Source organism: Ctenocephalides felis, unplaced genomic scaffold (assembly GCF_003426905.1).
Source record: "Ctenocephalides felis isolate EL2017-DRISC unplaced genomic scaffold, ASM342690v1 CF-g0.4_SCAFFOLD_01170, whole genome shotgun sequence".
Taxonomy (NCBI): Eukaryota; Metazoa; Arthropoda; class Insecta; order Siphonaptera; family Pulicidae; genus Ctenocephalides; species Ctenocephalides felis.
In genome coordinates, this window is record NW_020537324.1 from 4338865 (window position 1) to 4356652 (window position 17788).

Here is a 17788-nt window from a genome sequence, read left to right on the forward strand (position 1 = left end):
TTTTTTCTAAATGTATATGATAACGTTTACTTGTACTTTAATTACATCTCGAATAACTAACAACCAAGGTAGTTAGATATTCGAGACACAAAGTATAAATTAAAGATTGTAATGAATTGTTTTGTAATAAAAATTAAAGGTTTATCAATAACTAATAGTGTATTGATTAAATAATTACCTTATTGATTACAATTATAATAAAGTAGTACACTAGTAGTGCAATCGTATTCGTTAGCGAGATAATGATTAATTATGTTAAATATCAGTAGTTATGATTGATGGTCATGTTTTGAATTAAAAACATATGTTTCTTATAAAATTATATACAGATAGTATAATTATTTAATTTACAATATTTTTCATACAGAAAATCCCACAAAAACTGACGACCACAAGATTGACGTATATGTTCATCTTGCAAAAGTCTTGAAAACTTGTTTTTGTTTTTAATTTATTGAGAGAATAATTGTTAAAAATATCATATTTTTCATACAGAAAACACTACAAAAATTAACATAAACAAGGATTTTTGAAGACTTACAGAAGTGTATTAATTGATATTAATGACGACAAAATTGCCAGATTTTTTTCCTTTCTAAAGTTTATTTTTATTGATCTAGCTAACTCAGAATTTACCTCCTTACATTGTTTTATACCTATTCTATTCAATATTCAAAAACTCATAAACACAACAAGACCAGATTGACGAGCAAAAGTCTTAAAGACTTGTAACGTTTTCCCTGGTTCCTTCCCCCGAAATCGCAAAAGTTCGTACCATGTGCGTCCGATCCGAATTAGAACAAGAACTGTTAAGAGCAAAATATTTGCATACGAAAAGACGTTAGTGCATTGGCCTAACCAGTACCAGCCTATCCAGTGCACTGACGATGTGATTCATTCCAGTCGGTTACGCAAGCCGTGACGCCGTCCTGGTGCCCTGACACCAGGACCACTCCTGTCCCCACACATCAATTCTCTCAAACGCGGCCGACGAACATCTGCAACTTATTATTTATGTGCCAACGGTAATGATTTACTGATTTATTGATTTGTAAATATTTTCAACTGATTGTAATAAAGTTGTATCGACAGCTTTAGTATTGGGGATTCTAGGTAACACGGTTCACTGATAAATTTTTGATTTATATTAGATGGATAGTATTAGTTGGAAGTAAACTGAAATTAATAGGTCTTTTCTCGGATGTGATCTTTCATCTAACTACTTGTTTGTGAAATGATAAGATAAATGATGTTGAAGGATTTGCGATTAAGTCACTGATGGGTACTTAACTTATTAAGTAAATACTCATCTTCTCTATAATATATTGAAAGATCAAGTTCATCTTAAGAATAACGCTATATTTTATATTTTGCAAAATATTGTCTGTATAAAATATGAGCAATCACCTTCTCCACTCATCGATTTTAAAAGAAGTGTTCTTGCAGTATTATAAATGTTTTTATCTTCTATTCATAAAATGCCAAATTACTCAAAAACTTGCTTTCGGAAGTATTATGAGTTTAATTCTGAAATTTCAATTTTATTCAGAATTCTAATTGGATTCCTTTATTGCATGCCAATTTGATTATAATACATCCTAAATCGAACTCATTTTGCCCTTTTTGGCTAGATAGACTGTATTATAATATATTAAAGCCAAATTGATAAATTAAAACTTTAACAATATTAATAACGATGTTCTATCATAATATGATATTACTCTACTCATAAGATTTTGATAAATTTATTTCTTGCTCCAGATGGCTTGGTATATTTTATTATAATGACTGCTTTTAATCTTCATTCTGATGAACAAGTTTGAGATAATTTCTAGACTGGAATTATGTCCAATATCAAAATTCACGTTGTGTAATTGCGATAAAATTATAGTATTCATCGGCGTAGATAATCATGATAAATTAATCTGTCGGAGCCTTATTTCATAAACCGGGATACTTGATCAATTTACTAAAAATTGGATTAGAAGTGAGGAAAATGCATGTAAACTGGAAAATATCATTAACCAGTCTAGATAGATTTTGATATTTCGAATTCCATTCCAATTTTGTCATAAATCCGAGCTCGTTAGTTCTCGGTTATAAAAAGTAGGCGTTTTGTGCAACAGAAAGTGGTTTTCTCTATATTTTATAAGCTATTCCCGACTTACAAGGATTGCTTCATTCTTATCTCCGTAATAGGATCATTGTTTTATTGCACATGTGCCATAAAATCTGCACAAAAGAACAGAGTCGAACGCCGGCGCCGCGGCTTCAAGAAAAAATTGGAGGCGCGGCAGCAACAGCAAAAAGAGAGTTAATAGCTCAATTTATGCTGCGATAGAAACTTGTTTATAAAAATATTGAATTTTATTGCATATTCATTCATTATATGCAAATATCATGGGATGGTATTTTTAGGTCTAAGTTATGGTGATTGGAATTATAACAATGCGATTAATTAATTATTTAATAAGCATGCTGAATTATGAATGCAAAAGTTTCTAGGCGAATATTCAAAGAAGGTCGATTATTTATTTAAATCGCAATATTTGTTGAATAACACTGAAAATATTCAATGAGTAATTGAAACAATATTTGCTAATATCTTGAAACCTATTAGTATTTTATAGAAGTTAAAAAGAATTACTTATAAATTGTTAAAAAAATAGAGATTCTGCATTCTGATATTTTGTGAATTCATCAACTGAAGAGAACTGAGAATAATTATTTGTAGTAATTAGTTTAGTAATTTGTAGCAATTAATTATACACATTTATTGATATCGAATTTTGAATTTTCTTCTAAACATAAGCAGTATTTAATTTTATGAATTTTCGGTTCGAATATTATTCAAGGAATGCTTAATATATTCAAATAAAATATACAAGAATAATCGACCAATTACTGTTGTTGCTGAAGTATATAATTTATTATGGCCATTTTCATTTCAAATATATTTAAGATATCTTAATCTATATGGTAAGAGTAAATAATTATTTATCATTTTCATTTATCACAGCCTTCTATCTTTTCTTCGAATAAACTTTAATCTTTTTATCAATTGAATCAAATAATTTTCAAGTGATTCATAGAATTGTGTACAAAATTGTGCGAAACAATGTTAATGGGTAATTCTTCATGCAGAAATTTCAAATATAAGTTGAAGTACGTTTGGGAATCACATCTTGTATTTGGTCCCAATATAGGGTCATGTTTCATTTTATTACTTTTGCAAACAATCGCAAAGCATTATTTGCAAAATTAGAACATTGATAAGATTATTCCTTTATCTTCGGATCGCCTTATAATATTATCTGTTAAAATTTTGACCTGTGAAGTCAAGGTTCTTTTTCGTCGAGACGTCGATGGAAATAAGAATCGCTTCCGTTGTCGAATAACTAGCTTATTATAATTCAAGAGAAAAAAACGTCACATGGGAATTAGAATTGTGCTTTAATATTATATGATAAAATACAGATATCAAAAAAAAAAATGTTTCATTAAGAATCTTATCGCCAACTATTTTATCGCGGCTCTTGATGATATGATTGTACTCGTTAAACGGTTTGTGAAGTTTCATAACAATATACTTCAAAATTATCACAAAATTATATTCCATCCAAGATAAAACACCGAGCTTAGTGATTTTTTCACAACTAATTTTTTTAAAGTATTTTATACCAAAACATCATTGAGAAACAATACTTATTTTTGTATCTTAATTTGAATTGATTGATATCACTTCTATGATTTGCATAAATGATGTTTAGTTTTTTCACTCGTTTTCAACTTTAGAAATAAACAATAATATTTTCAATTTATTTAAAATGATAAAAAACACAAGAAGAGTTTTTATTATTATTAAAAGATAAACACAAAGTAAGCTATCCAAATAAGCAGAAATTTATATGGGAGAAATAAAAATTATAATTGGAAGTGGCAAAATTGTAAGTGGTGTCTTACCTCAAGGCAAGGCATTTATCACATACTTTAATTAATTAAGCTAATTTTTGTACGCCTATAATATTTTAGGTTATTTATTTATGCCATGAACCCTAAAAAAATTCAGATGACTAACTACTATACGAAAGCAAATTTGAATTGCCCATGGAATTACCAAATGACAAAAGATGACAAACTATTTCATGCTAAAATCACTCCTTTATGCTAAAATCACTCCTTGTTAAGAAGTGCTAAATATTCATTTACCCACCATCAATTGATATCATCTTATTCGCTTCTTTTTATTTATGCTATCATTTCAATTTCTTGTAACAAAAAGTTTTATTTATATCTGCTTTCATTAAGAAACATACATCAATGTCCATTAGTGCCCTTCAGCTCAAGTAACATCTTCAAGAAAAATCTTTGAGTTATGTTCCAATTAATTGAAACATTAATTTTATTTTGCAATCACTTGTGACAATTCGATCGAAGATGGTAATCGATTTATATTTATTGATTTAATTCCAAGATTGAATTGAATGAGTACAGTTTGAATAGTAATGACATAAATCTAAAATCCAGAGTGGGCTGTATAAATTCAATTAATTAGGCTAATTAAATAAGATTGACATTTGTGAACTGCAATTTGAGAGCACCTAAATAGTAAATTAAGAATGCAATATTAATTTGCCGGTTCAAGAGCATATTTGTAATTGATTTTGGCCAACCTACTTAAAGATTTTTTATTCTTATTGTGAAAAAACTAATAAAAATTGTGGTTCAAATCTACGACGCTAAAACAATAGTGATATTCATTTTTTTTAAATTTAGATCAAAATATGATTTACCGATTTATTAACAATACGTGGAACAAAATGCATAACTGGTAATAATTCCACAAAGCCAAGCACTTCATAAAAAACATTAACGCATTTCCATTTAGCAAAAACTGCTCGGTAGTTTTACATATTTACGTATGCATTGTATTATTAACAATTCAATAAGTATTTATTATCGATCCTCTTAATAATAATCGATGTTATTTACGCAGAATTCTTAATATTTTTCTTTATTGCCATATTGACGTCTCCGTGCGAGGCCAAGGGTCAAAGTCGGAAACAAGTAAACGACTATGTAATTTTATTTATGGGTCTTATATAATATATAATCAACATGAAAGAACACAATTTGATAAGTACTGAATGAATTATAATTTAGATCTGTCAATTTTAATAATTTATACATGAGTTAATGAGAAATGCCTATATGCGAACTAGTTCATTAATTTTTGCGGTTATAATTAGAAATGCTCCGATAATGTGACAATTGTAAGTTTATACATGCCGATAAATAATATCTAGATTTAAATGAATCATATCATCAATATTAATATCTATCGACAGTGTAAAAGAATACATTTCAGTTATTTAAATAATAGAATTTAGTATATGATATTAGTATTATTATTTTCTAATATTATTTTTCTTTTCCCAGGTAGAGATTTTCCATGATGTCCCGGTTTCCGTGTGCAGTGGCATGCGCCCTGTTAATCTTCGCCCAAGTATCGAGGGCATTGGATTGCCCTGATTCATGCAACTGCTACAATGCACCAGATAGTTTAATCGAAGCCAACTGCACAGACTTAATTAAATTACAAAAATACCTCAATAGTGAGAAAACGTTCAATTTAGATATCCTCAAACTCAGTGATCCAACCATCACTACGATCAATGGTCAATTAGATAAGTTAAACAGTCTTAGCATATTAGATCTATCTGGTAACAATTTAAGTTCCGTGAAGAAGCTACCAAAAAATGTTGTAAAATTAGATTTAAGTAATAATTTCTTGAAGAGTGTAGAAGATTTGCCGCAGAGCGTTAAGGAAGTAAATTTGCGTGGAAACAGGATAATAGATTTGTCGTATAAAATTACAAGCTTGAAGCATCTGCGTAGATTCTTTTTGGAAAACAATTCATTAGCCTGTTCCTGTGAGACTATTCAAGTTCGCGATTGGTTGATTAAAAGCTACATCTCTACTGATAAACCATTCTGTCTCACAGACCAAGGAAAACAAATACTTCTTTCAGAAGTTAAAACTTCCGACGTATGTCTCAAAGTAAAAACAAAATATGATTTAGAAGATATGATGCAAGGTGATGATCCATTAGGAGGATCCGTATTTCAAGGATCAGGTTCAGAACCTGATGACGAAGACTTATTTATCACAGTATCGTCCAAACCTCCGTCCAATGACAGTCACGATGAAAAACATTCTATTTATGAAGGATCAGGAGAAAGTGACTTCGATTTTATAGACCAAGCAGTGACTTACGATGATATAGCTGAAGAATCGACATCTACTACAGAAGCGGTGAAATCAACCACGGAACAACCATTGAAAAAACCGTCTCCCATGGATGATACTGAAGACGAGGAGGAAGACTCGGGATCAGGGTCAGGATCAGGAGATGGAGGTATATTGCCATTTAATGATTATGATGAATTTGATGCATTCTTTGCATCCGAGATACCTACAACTGAGGAACCTGTAACATCATCAAGTTCATTCTTTGATTGGAATCCATTTTCTTGGTTTTCTGGTTCCAATACGGCAACTGAAGAAGTTTCAGAGAGCACACCTGAAGCTAAAGTGGATGACGAAAAGGATGACGAGAACGATGAAGTTGCAACAACTGAAACTTTGATTACTGAAGCTCCAATCATTCCAAAAGTTGTTGAAAAAATACAAGCTGAAGTTCAAAAAACTGTTCCAGAAGAGAAAGTAGAAGTTAAAACAGACGAAGAAACTGAAAGTAAAAAGGATGTGGAGGACGATGTGGAATTAGGTAATGTAAGAAGTGAACAGGATGGTGACAATGTAACAACTTATGCATGCCTTGGGGTATTATCTCTACTGTTGTTATTACTTATCATATTTGTTATTTTCAAAAAACGAAAATCGGATAAAAAACGCAAAAGGCAAGGAAAACGTGATGTAGAAAGCCGCGGCACGGAGATGCGAGATATGAATAAAAAACTAATGGAACAAAATTCTGCAAAACCAGCAGTAAATGGAAAAAATGGAAACTTTGAAACTGATTCATTGTTACCAAATGGAGATAAAAAACCAGTAGCTATGCCAAGAATAGTGCCTAGCACAATTGATCCAAAACCAGCTCTAGAAAAATTGTTGGATCCGAAAGCTGATGCTATTGAAACTTATGATAATGTTCCATTGCCTAAAAATGTAGCACCTGTTTCTTCTAATAAAGGTAGTTCTGTACTTCATCCAGTCAACGACCACGACAGTTCCAATGATTATAAAGTCAAAACCAAACTAAAAGAAATTCCAGAATCGTTACCGAAAACTCCTGTCCTGGTCAATAGGACAAGATCCAATGCTGGTGACATAATTGTAACCCCGGTAAATAAAAATGGTTTAAATGGAAATACTGGAAGATAAGTTTATAAGTTGTGGTGCACAAATATTAGACTTTACAATAAATTGTTATACAATACGAGTCGTAGTCAGGACATATTCGAAATTGTGATTTAGAAATTAATTATGTATGAGAGTTTGTCACAATTAATGTTATGTTGTTAATATTACAATCAAAATAATATATGAGTATATATTATTTTGATTGACATGAATTTGCGTTAAATTCAGGCAATTTATTTTATAATTTTGCCATCAGTTATTGTTAAAAGCGTTTACTGTATAGAAGGTCAATTTGTTTAATTTTTAATTAACATTTTTTAGTTAATTACTTTATAAAGCATATCAAGAATTATATGCCTTAAGTAACTTTTAGGATATTAGAAGTTTAATAATTAGATAATTCGTTATATTGAAAAATATTTTATAATATTGTAGAATAATGCATTTTTAATATATAATGTTAATCGTCAAGAAGTTAAGATTGGCAAGATGGCTGTGATGTAATATCCAGAACTTTTCATACATCAACAACAATTATATCAATTGTAAATAAATAATATTTTTATTAAAAAAACATCCATGCTGCTATTATTATATTTAATTATGCAAAGTATGTTTAATTGTAATTTGTAGACTTAAGAAAGAGATTAATAATGTGAGTTGCCTAAACGACCTATTTTTTAGAAGTTTTTATTGCTAACTGTGCATTTTTCACCCTTGTGCCTTGACTTCATAAAAATTGGTTTCGAAAGAAACAACGCAAGAAATTCCTACAATACCTTAATTCTTCAAATTCAAAAACAAAACATAGAATGTTGATATATTTAAAATGTTAAACATGTATAAAATATCGCTAATTAACTGTTAGACCTTAAAATGCACTAATTATAAGCTTTCTTTTACACAAATGCTTAAAGCATATTATTAATTTATTTATTTATGTTATGTACATAATATCGGTATATGAAAACCTATAATTATTAATAGTTGTTTATCAATGTCTTATTCTTGAATAGGTTTTAGCTGCCAAAAAGTTTCGTTATAATAATGTTAAAAAAATCTATGCATGATTAAAATGTAAAAGGTTATTTTAGTTTTAAGTAAGTTTATTTAAGAACTAGTCTTACATCTGTAATTATAAATAATAAACTGATTTTCTTATAAAATACGTTTTACACAGTATAACTTATATCTTCAATAAAGAGTATATTAAAATTTTATTTATTCACTTCTTATTTATGTCTGATAAATTCTTCTAGCAGTTTCGGTGAAAATGAAACTGGAAAAGATCATGAAACGAAGTTTCGTTAGCAGTAAAATAAAAATTTTGAATTGGAATTATCAATTATTTTAAGTATATGCTTTCAAACATTAATTTAGCGTTAAATGTCCAAAAGTGCATTGTGTTTTTAGACTCTGATTTAAAATTAACAGTTTTATATGTTTGCAAGCACCATCTGAATTTCATAACAAACTTCAACGTATATTTGTGTTGCAATCATAGATAGAGTCACTTCATGCATGGAACTTCACTGGTTTTTGGATTGACTAAAGCAACCGATTCGCATCATGTCTAAATATTTTCAGAGTATAATCACAGATCGCTCTCCCTGCGAACTCGTTCATTATTTGTAGATTCTGTCGGGCCTTCGGGGGCTTCTACCGTTACATTGACTTCAACCGGAATAGGATTCCGCTCACTATACTTCGGCGGGGGTGAACTCGGGATAATTCTTGTAATAGGAGTTTCAGTTTGTTGAGAATTTACATTTGCCTCGTTCATGGTTGCATCACTATTCCTAGCTGTCGAAGAACTCGATTCGCTATTGTTAACATTAGTGGCTAATTCCGTTGCACTTTGCGTAGGGTGCTCCTGATGCACGGTTATTGTCAAAGGTGCTAAATTCCTGCCGCGTTGCGCTATTTTCGATACATTAGCTTCACTCTTTGCTCTATTTTTTCCCATTTTATTCTGTAAATCTCTGCTACCCGATGGCAAGTGTCCTAAAGAGGCAAAAGTTCCGTCTAAGCGTGGTAAAAGTAGAGCTTCTTCGTAGCACGGCGGTGACACTAAGTCCCGCGGGTCAGGCGCGTTGCGCATGGCCTCGCGCTCGAGAAGCCTTTGCTGCCTCTGGCGCTCCCGGGCTTCTTCAGCCACTCGTTCTTCTTCCCGTCTAGCAGCTTCGGCTCGGGCCTTTATCGTTCTACGAATAACCATCACAACACACATTGTGCCTACAAAACTCAGAAGTATTACTATTAAAAACATCCAAAATTTATCGGCCTTGGACACAGGTAGTAAATTAGGGTTCCAAACAGTTCCACAAGCGCTTGACCAAGATTTACCAGCAACTACATTTGGCGACTCGCACTTCAAAGCACGAATGTCATCCACTCTTGGACGTAAGTATTTGAAAAGATTTTTAAAACTTTCGGACATGCATTCACAACGCCATGGATTGTCTGATAAATCTATCTCTTTAAGTGCATGGTTACCAGAGAAATAACTTTCATGAAAAGGTGTCGTCATTCTATTACCACCAAGTAATAAAGTTGACAAGAAAGGCATCCCTTGTAATGTTTCATTTCTTAAGGTTTTGAGTCGACAGAAGGTGAGATCTAATTTTTGAAGTTTCGATGCTTGCAATCGTTCAGGTATCTCACTTATTAAATTATGAGACAGATTTAAGTCTATTAATTCCGGCAATCTGACAAAAGCATCATTGCTTATATGTTGAATTTCACACCAACTTAAGTCCAAAGTATCGATTGATTTAGAAACGAAAGAATCTAATCTATTCAAATGATTTCGTGATAGATTAATGCTTGTGAGTTGTTTATTTGCAGCAAATGTATTAGGATTTAAAGATGACAAAACATTCCACGACAAATCTATCATTCTTAATTCGTCTAATAAAACAAACGTATTCTTTGCAACGCTCGCTATCCCGTTTCCCGACAAATTAATATACTCTAATAAATGATTTTTTTCAAAACTTTCTTCGTTTAATTCGTTGACCATATTTCCACGAGCTTTTAAATTGACAAGTTTTGGAAATGCTTCTAGTCTTAATTTATTTACATTACAAAACGAAATATCTAGTTCTTTAAGAGATTCTAATTTCAAAAGAGGATAACGCCGAGAAAAATATAATCTTGGATTCCAAGCTATATTTAGTTTCATCAGTCCAGTTAAATGATTAAATGAATTTCCATCAAAAAATCCTAATTGACAATGACTAACCTCAAGCTGAACTAAGGAACTGGATTGCATATTCGTAATTAAATTTAAAGGATTAAAACTCAAGTCTAAAACTTGTAAATTTGGCATATATTTCAAAAACTTAGGATGTGTCAAACTTTGAATTTGGCAATGACTCAAATTCAATATCTGCAACTGTTGATTGTGTATAAACATACGTTCGTAGTCTCTGTCTAAAGTAATCGGATTTTGTGATAAATCGATTTCGATTAAATGTTTTGCTAAAATAAACAACTCACTCGCATGAATATCTGTCAAGCTAGTTAAATTGTTTCTGGATAAAATAATCTTTTTCAGGTTCGTCAAATTTGCGATGGCATCACGTGATATTTTACGGATTCTGTTGCCGGATAAATGTAATTCTTCTAGATTTTCTAATGATTTCAGTTCTCCAGACAGTTCTTGGATATTATTATTTGTCATGATTAAAATCTGCGCCTAAAATATATAGACATAGAAATGATGTTCAGATAAATAATACTGGATTCAATCTATAAAGTCAAGTATCGGTACTTCATTTTTATAAAAATTACAGCTTGTATGTGTCAACAAAATTTAAAACGGGAAATAAAATATATCATAATATTTTGATATTTCCAATTAAAATATAATATTTTAATTAATGGGCTACACAATAATAAATTAAATTAGTTAAAATATATTAATTGATATGAGCAATATATTTTTAAATAAATTGAAATTTATCGATCACACATTTGGCTACTAGCAATCATTTGCTTTTACTGAAATGAAATAAAATTTCAACTACAATATTCGTACTAGGCAAAATATAATTAAACCATAACAAATGAAGTTAAATACATCATATGATAAAAAAAATAAGTAATTTGAAAAATTGCAATGGTCTGTGTTTATATATTACACTCAATATAAATATGATTTATATTTGTAATTATCTTACTTCTTTAGGAATATCATTAGGTATCTCTTTCAATTGCATTTCAGAACAATCCACCACAAATTTGGCATCGTCAATATAACAATTACATTCTTCCAAATTGCAATAACCATTCCCAAAACTTTCGTCTATCATCACAAACACGAGGAGCAGCTTAATCTACTTGCAATAAAAACCAATTAATGGAATAAAAATACTAGCAAAAATATAAAACACTTACAAAATTCATATTGCTCGAGGATTGCTTCAAATTTAATTTGTCACAATATCACAAAATCCACTAGTACTTGTCATATTTCGATAAAACTTTAGGTTTAAAATTTATTTAAAAAGCCATCTTTGCACACCGGCATACAACTTTGATATGAAGCCTATAGGTCCGATGACAAAATCTACCATGTTTGTTTTGAAGTCAGGTAAAAGTTAATGATTTTTGAACAAAATGACCGGCGAATTTGAATTTTACACCTTGCAGAATGATTATTTTGTGATGGAAACACATAGAAGTTTGTGCCTCTGACATCGGGCACTGATAACGCATTGTTAGTCATATATATTTGAACAGGTACGCATGAGATAATATTCAGAAATGCACCTCAAATTAAATAATCTGACAACATTGAGGTAATAAAATGTGACTGAAATTTAATAAAATTACTACATATTTTATATAGTAAAAAAATAAATTTTAATTTTATAATATAAAATATTAAATTCACTAAGTATTGACTTAGATATGTACATAAAATTATATAGAAATAGATTTTACAATGAGACATGTATGGTATACTTTTTCCTTTGGGTACAAAATTTTAAGATAAAATTATTAAATAAGCAATTAATTATAAATTTGTTACTTGCAGTCCAGTCGATGTTTGTTATCTAGGTCTAGATAACATATCTCATTACACTTTATGATAAAAAGATACAAAGCCACAGTTACGTGATCTACTTCTTTGTATTTACTTGTATAGTTTTAGATTTCAAATTAAAAATTAGATGCCACCTTATCAAATAAATATATGTACAAAATAAATATTTACTTAAACTTTGTAGGAACATAACTTGAAATCATGATTAGGTAAACTGTGTTGTATTTAATTATTACCTAACTCACAATAATTAGCTCAATGCCAAATAATCATCTTATAATTTTCTTCGATTCAAAACGACTTAGTTACAATTTTGATTGATCAACTCTTAGGCTTGAGTAAATTAGTAACATAAGCAAGGAAATTGCAAGTTCAAAGCCTTTGAATGTTTGCCATACATCGTACTATGTTTGCATTTCATGTCATTCACCAAATAAGTGACTCAGAGGATTAAATAATGTCTTGTCCATCTAAGAACAAGTTTCTCAAACTGGGAAAAATATTAACTAAATGATTAGCAGATTCTTGCAAATAATTTCTTCATTTGTTTTTGTTAAAGTGCTTAATGCTTTTTTTATTATTGTGTAGACCTACACCTTTAACGAAGCAAAAAAGTAATAATTAGTCCAAAATTGCAAAAATTAGTCTAAAAAATTTTTTAGAATTATTTGATCTAGCTAAATTTTACCAAGAATATTTGCCAAAATTTTTGAATAAAATTGTTACTATTAGCCAACATGTTTGGGTATACTGTATTTTAAATGGTAATTATCTATATTCTGTTCTAAAGTCGTTCATCAATTGAATAAAAAAACCTTTTAACCTCAGATTTCGTGCTAAAGAATGCACCAAAGCAGCACCCTCTCTTCGAACAAAGTTCGATTGAGCGACTCAACAACATTTTTCCAGAAAGTAGCTAATATATTTCACTTGCCAAAAAGATGACATTACACACAGTTTTACCATCATTTATTAATTGACTAAACAGAACCTTTTATCCTTGAATTTCGTCCTACAGAAGCCATCAAAGCAAACCGAACTATCCCAATAGTTCGATTGAACGACATCGCTAATTGGCCATTAGGGAGTATTTGACGACCGCCGGGCGATCGTCCAAGGACCAGGAATAGTTAAATCGTTAAATTGAATTAATATCGCAGCAGACTGACGATTGATACTATTAAGCTTGAATTCGTTTGAAAAGAGGAATAAGATACACATTTTGATATAAAAAGGATAAAAATCAATTGAGTTTATGAAAGAAATTACTTGGCCGAAGAGTTTAGGTAAAATTACTAATTTGTTTGTCTTTGGGCATTACTGCAGAAAAGTCAAGAATACTAATACCAAGTAAACAAGAATTACACGCCACATAATTAACAATTTACTAAAAAATTCTGGGTTAATTTGATTACAACCGCCAGTTATAAATCTATGATACTCAATAGTAGTAGTCAATCACTTCACTAAGATGTCACAGTTGATTGCTAAAAACAAATATTATATCCTAACCAGTTTTAATAACTAATAACCTTATTGCAATAAAATTTCCTTTACCCATAATTGTATTTGTATTATCGTTCGATTGATCTTTAAATATACCAAAGACCCATTTTCCGACCGAATTCACTCGGCAAGGATTCGCAAACGGAGGTAGTTTTCCGCGGTCATCCCATTTTCCTGATTCGGATTTATTATATGATGACATCACAAATAAGCTATCGAAGAAATTCAATTTTTATTTGCCGGACTCCTACTAGACTTTGTATATCTGTATATAACATCGACGTAATACTTACGACTAATCTGTATTTTATTGATACCCTGGACAGGGTCGGATATATTTCATGATTTAAAGCAACTACGTCTTATCAGGTCGTTTAAGTATAATTTATTACAATTCGATCATAGTAGTAAGGAATTTTTTTGCCAACGACTTAAAAGAAAAGAAAATCTATTTTATAATACATAATTGTGCAATATGTGAATCTGCATTTTTGTGGTGTTATAAACATATACTCTGTATTTAATAAATAAAATATACTAAAATTATATTTGAATAAATAAACATAATATCAAAAAAGTATAAAAGGATTTGAAAAGTCACAAAAAACAAACGTATCAAGCATTGTATTTGTTTGTATTTTAGCATAATTTTCATATTTATTGATTTTTTTTAAAATTATTTGAAAACAAATTTAAGTTGTAAATAGTAAAATGTTAAAAAATAGTAAAGTTGAAATGGAAATTTAAGAATAATAATTTTTTTAAATAATAACTATAATTATTGCTATCAATGATATGTTCAAACTTCTGTAATTCAATTTTTTTATTTTAATTTAATTTGATTATAATTAATTTATAATCACTTTTGAAAAATATTTCATAAGTATCAAAATCAGAATAAATATCAATAAAATTGGAACAGAAATTTGCACTTAAGGTCACTGTTTATTAATTAGTTTTAAATATTTATATCTGTGTCTGAGATAATCTAAAGTATTGTGCTGACAGAAATTTATTAATTAGTATTTCAATATACTTATGTAAAAAAATCAAAGTATTATAAAGCTATTGCTGCGGAATCACTAATCCAAATAATTAAAACAAATCTAAAATATACGGTAAATGTGTTAGAACAAAACTTTTAAATTGCCATTTCACACCGCAGTGCCCGAGATGGGCTTATTTTCAATTGGAAACATATTTTGATCTATATTTTCAATTGATAATGGACATCGCGCTGCCCGATATCAGATTGCCAGAGCGGGGAATCGAACGCGCGACCCTATCCATACAAAGTCAACGCGTTAACGACCTTCGCCACAACGAACCCTAATGAATAATATATTGCTAATAATAAAAAATATGAGAACTTTGAAAATAGTACGTACAAAATGTATTAATTAGCTGAATCTTTATATGCCCACAGCCCCATTCTATATATGTAACATTTTTATGAGCATATGTTATTTATCAAAAAGTCAATTTTTTACGAATGTATATCATTTAGTTAAAATTAACTAAAATTTCAGCCAGTGCCCCAGGGCGATATGAATTCGAATTTGGCCCAGATGCACTTATAAACTGAAATATATTTTAAAGTAAAAAAAGTCTTTTGGGGCATACTGCCAGATGAAGTCGAAAATACTAATTTGAAATTAATAACAATATTAAACCCATTGGGTTACCGCCTTCTAGTATTGGCTACATTTAAAAAATATTTACTATGTTTAGAAAGAAAATTATTATATATGATAAGAACATGTATTGTAAGATGCATTATTCAAGAGTTTTTGTATGCCAAGCAGTACCTAATCATTTCTATAAACTAAAATAACGCAAAATGTGTATATCAAAATAAAATTTATATTAAATTCATTTATCCCGCCAGAATTTCCGACAAATCTCTGATCTTATATCCCGTTAACAGGGAGTGACATCGCATTTCAGGCGTGGTTTATCCTTTAGCTCTGCGCTGATCCGCCCAGCGCTCTCGCACTTGTTGAGCTTATCCGCGGATGCTCGGGACGAATGCTGGCCGAGCCGAGCCGGGCCGCGCACAACGTATAATCGAGGATATAGGAGGATATAGGATACACTTGATATCTATATCCTCATCCGACAACATTCTGCGAGATTCGAATGCCGGGATGGACGTGAAGATAGGAAACAGATACAGGGATAATTAGATAAAGGAAATAATTATTTGATTTTTTAAAATTACAAGTCACATTGTTCCTTAAATAATTATCCCAATCTGGACATACGGCATTGAGCTATGGGCGTGCGCAAGCAATTCAAATATAAAAAAAATACAAGTAGCGCAATCGAACATTTTAAGATGCATTGTGAACGCACCCTGGTATATTACAAATGACACCCTACATAAAGACCTAAAAATAAAAACTATTAATGACATGTTAAAAAAAAGGAGCAAAAAATACCACGAAAAACTACCAGGTCACCCAAATATTTATTTGAAAGAGTTAAGCGAGGAATATCCCACACGCAGATTGAAAAAAAATGGCCATACGACCTTAAATAAAATGTCAAAAATAAAAAAAGAGAGATGTCTCATTGGAGATAATCTCTTATATGCATTAACACCAACATCACATTGTCTTAAAAAATGTATTTTATTTTGATTGACAATAAAACTATGCAAAAAAAAACATTGTTCCTTAATCTGTATGCATATGCGAAGAAGGTATATCAGAGATTGGGAAGTATCTACTAAAGTTTAGGAGTTTGTTATGGGAGGATCACTAAGATTCAATAAAAATCGATTTAAATTGATTATTCATAAAATAGGTATATTACCTACATGTTATTTAGTACTACATATGTAGTTTCTCATAATCAGTATAGTCTTCCTATGTTCGACTTCCACTTGGAGTGTTTTGCCATACAACTCCCTCGATATCTTTATGCCTGTCTATAAATTTCTAATATGATTCATATTGGGTTTAAGACCCTCTAGTCTTCCAGCGGTCTTGGTAAGTTGATCGCCTAATAATGCTCCCGTGAACCCATTGCTTGCTCACAAATAAAAACAGGGCTGTAGATGTAATTATCGATTGGTAATAATAAAAATATTAATATAATATTAGTGATTTATTCGTAAGCAAGCTGTGATTAAAAATGATACAATTATTCATCTAACTATCGTCATTTTTTAGGCATTTTAGAGATCATTTTGATCTCCTAATATAGTCATAAAATTTAAAAGTAAAAAAACTGGAGATATCTTCATGTATAATGTAATATTAAGTATGGATAATTGACTTATTTTTAGACATTATTTCAAAAATTAATCATTGGCGTCTCATTTTTTTTTAATTTTATTTCATTCAGCAATCTATAAAAATAATTATATTATTATATTATTGGCGACTCATAATGGACAATTTGGTAGTACTAGAAAGTCTGAATAAATTGCCAATCCAATGATTGGACGACTGGGTATGTTAGACATCTAAATAATGCAGTTATATTGCTATATAGCTTCATTATTTCTGCAAAAAAAATTATTTATTTATTTTCATAAATGCATTTTTGGCGTCTGAATAATGCATTAATGCAGCAAATCTGTTTTTTAATCAAGATTAATTATTCTTGTTGCACTTATTTATTTTGATAAATATTGTCTTCTTGTTGGCGTCAAGATAATATTAGTGCTACTTCATGCATATGTAATTTATAAGTGGAACTCACGATTACCAATTTTAGGTGTTTTAGGTTATCTACTTGTGCATGTCACCAAGATTAGCTATTACACTTAATATTACATTCAAATAATATAATGTGACCTTGACCACGAATAGGGCCAAAAGTTTGAATTTCCT

At 30.2% G+C, this 17788-nt stretch overlaps 3 protein-coding genes across 3 annotated transcripts in view; 1 reads left to right on the forward strand and 2 right to left on the reverse strand.

The window, feature by feature from the left end:
• LOC113368005 (protein windpipe-like) overlaps nucleotides 1-17788 on the reverse strand; it is a 110785-nt gene that overhangs the window by 11375 nt on the left and 81622 nt on the right. The window lies entirely within an intron of this gene.
• On the forward strand, nucleotides 5443-7472 carry LOC113368007 (protein windpipe-like). Its single transcript, XM_026609566.1, has one exon. It carries the CDS (start codon nucleotides 5453-5455, stop codon nucleotides 7406-7408), a length of 1956 nt encoding a protein of 651 aa, XP_026465351.1. The 5' UTR covers nucleotides 5443-5452; the 3' UTR covers nucleotides 7409-7472.
• On the reverse strand, nucleotides 8667-11956 carry LOC113368004 (leucine-rich repeat-containing protein 15-like). The gene is made up of 3 exons (XM_026609564.1): nucleotides 11789-11956; nucleotides 11572-11727; nucleotides 8667-11087 (listed from the first exon to the last, which is right to left on the reverse strand). Exons 1-3 carry the CDS (start codon nucleotides 11795-11797, stop codon nucleotides 8982-8984), a joined length of 2271 nt encoding a protein of 756 aa, XP_026465349.1. The 5' UTR covers nucleotides 11798-11956; the 3' UTR covers nucleotides 8667-8981.

Bases quoted from the DNA above. Each gene is read 5' to 3' on its own strand.
- LOC113368004 (XM_026609564.1), bottom strand. The intron at 11,088-11,571 runs GTAAGATAATTA...TATATATTTTAG, and splicing joins CTAATGATATTCCTAAAGAA to GCGCAGATTTTAATCATGAC.
- LOC113368007 (XM_026609566.1), top strand. From the start codon at position 5,453: ATGATGTCCCGGTTTCCGTGTGCAGTGGCATGCGCCCTGTTAATCTTC.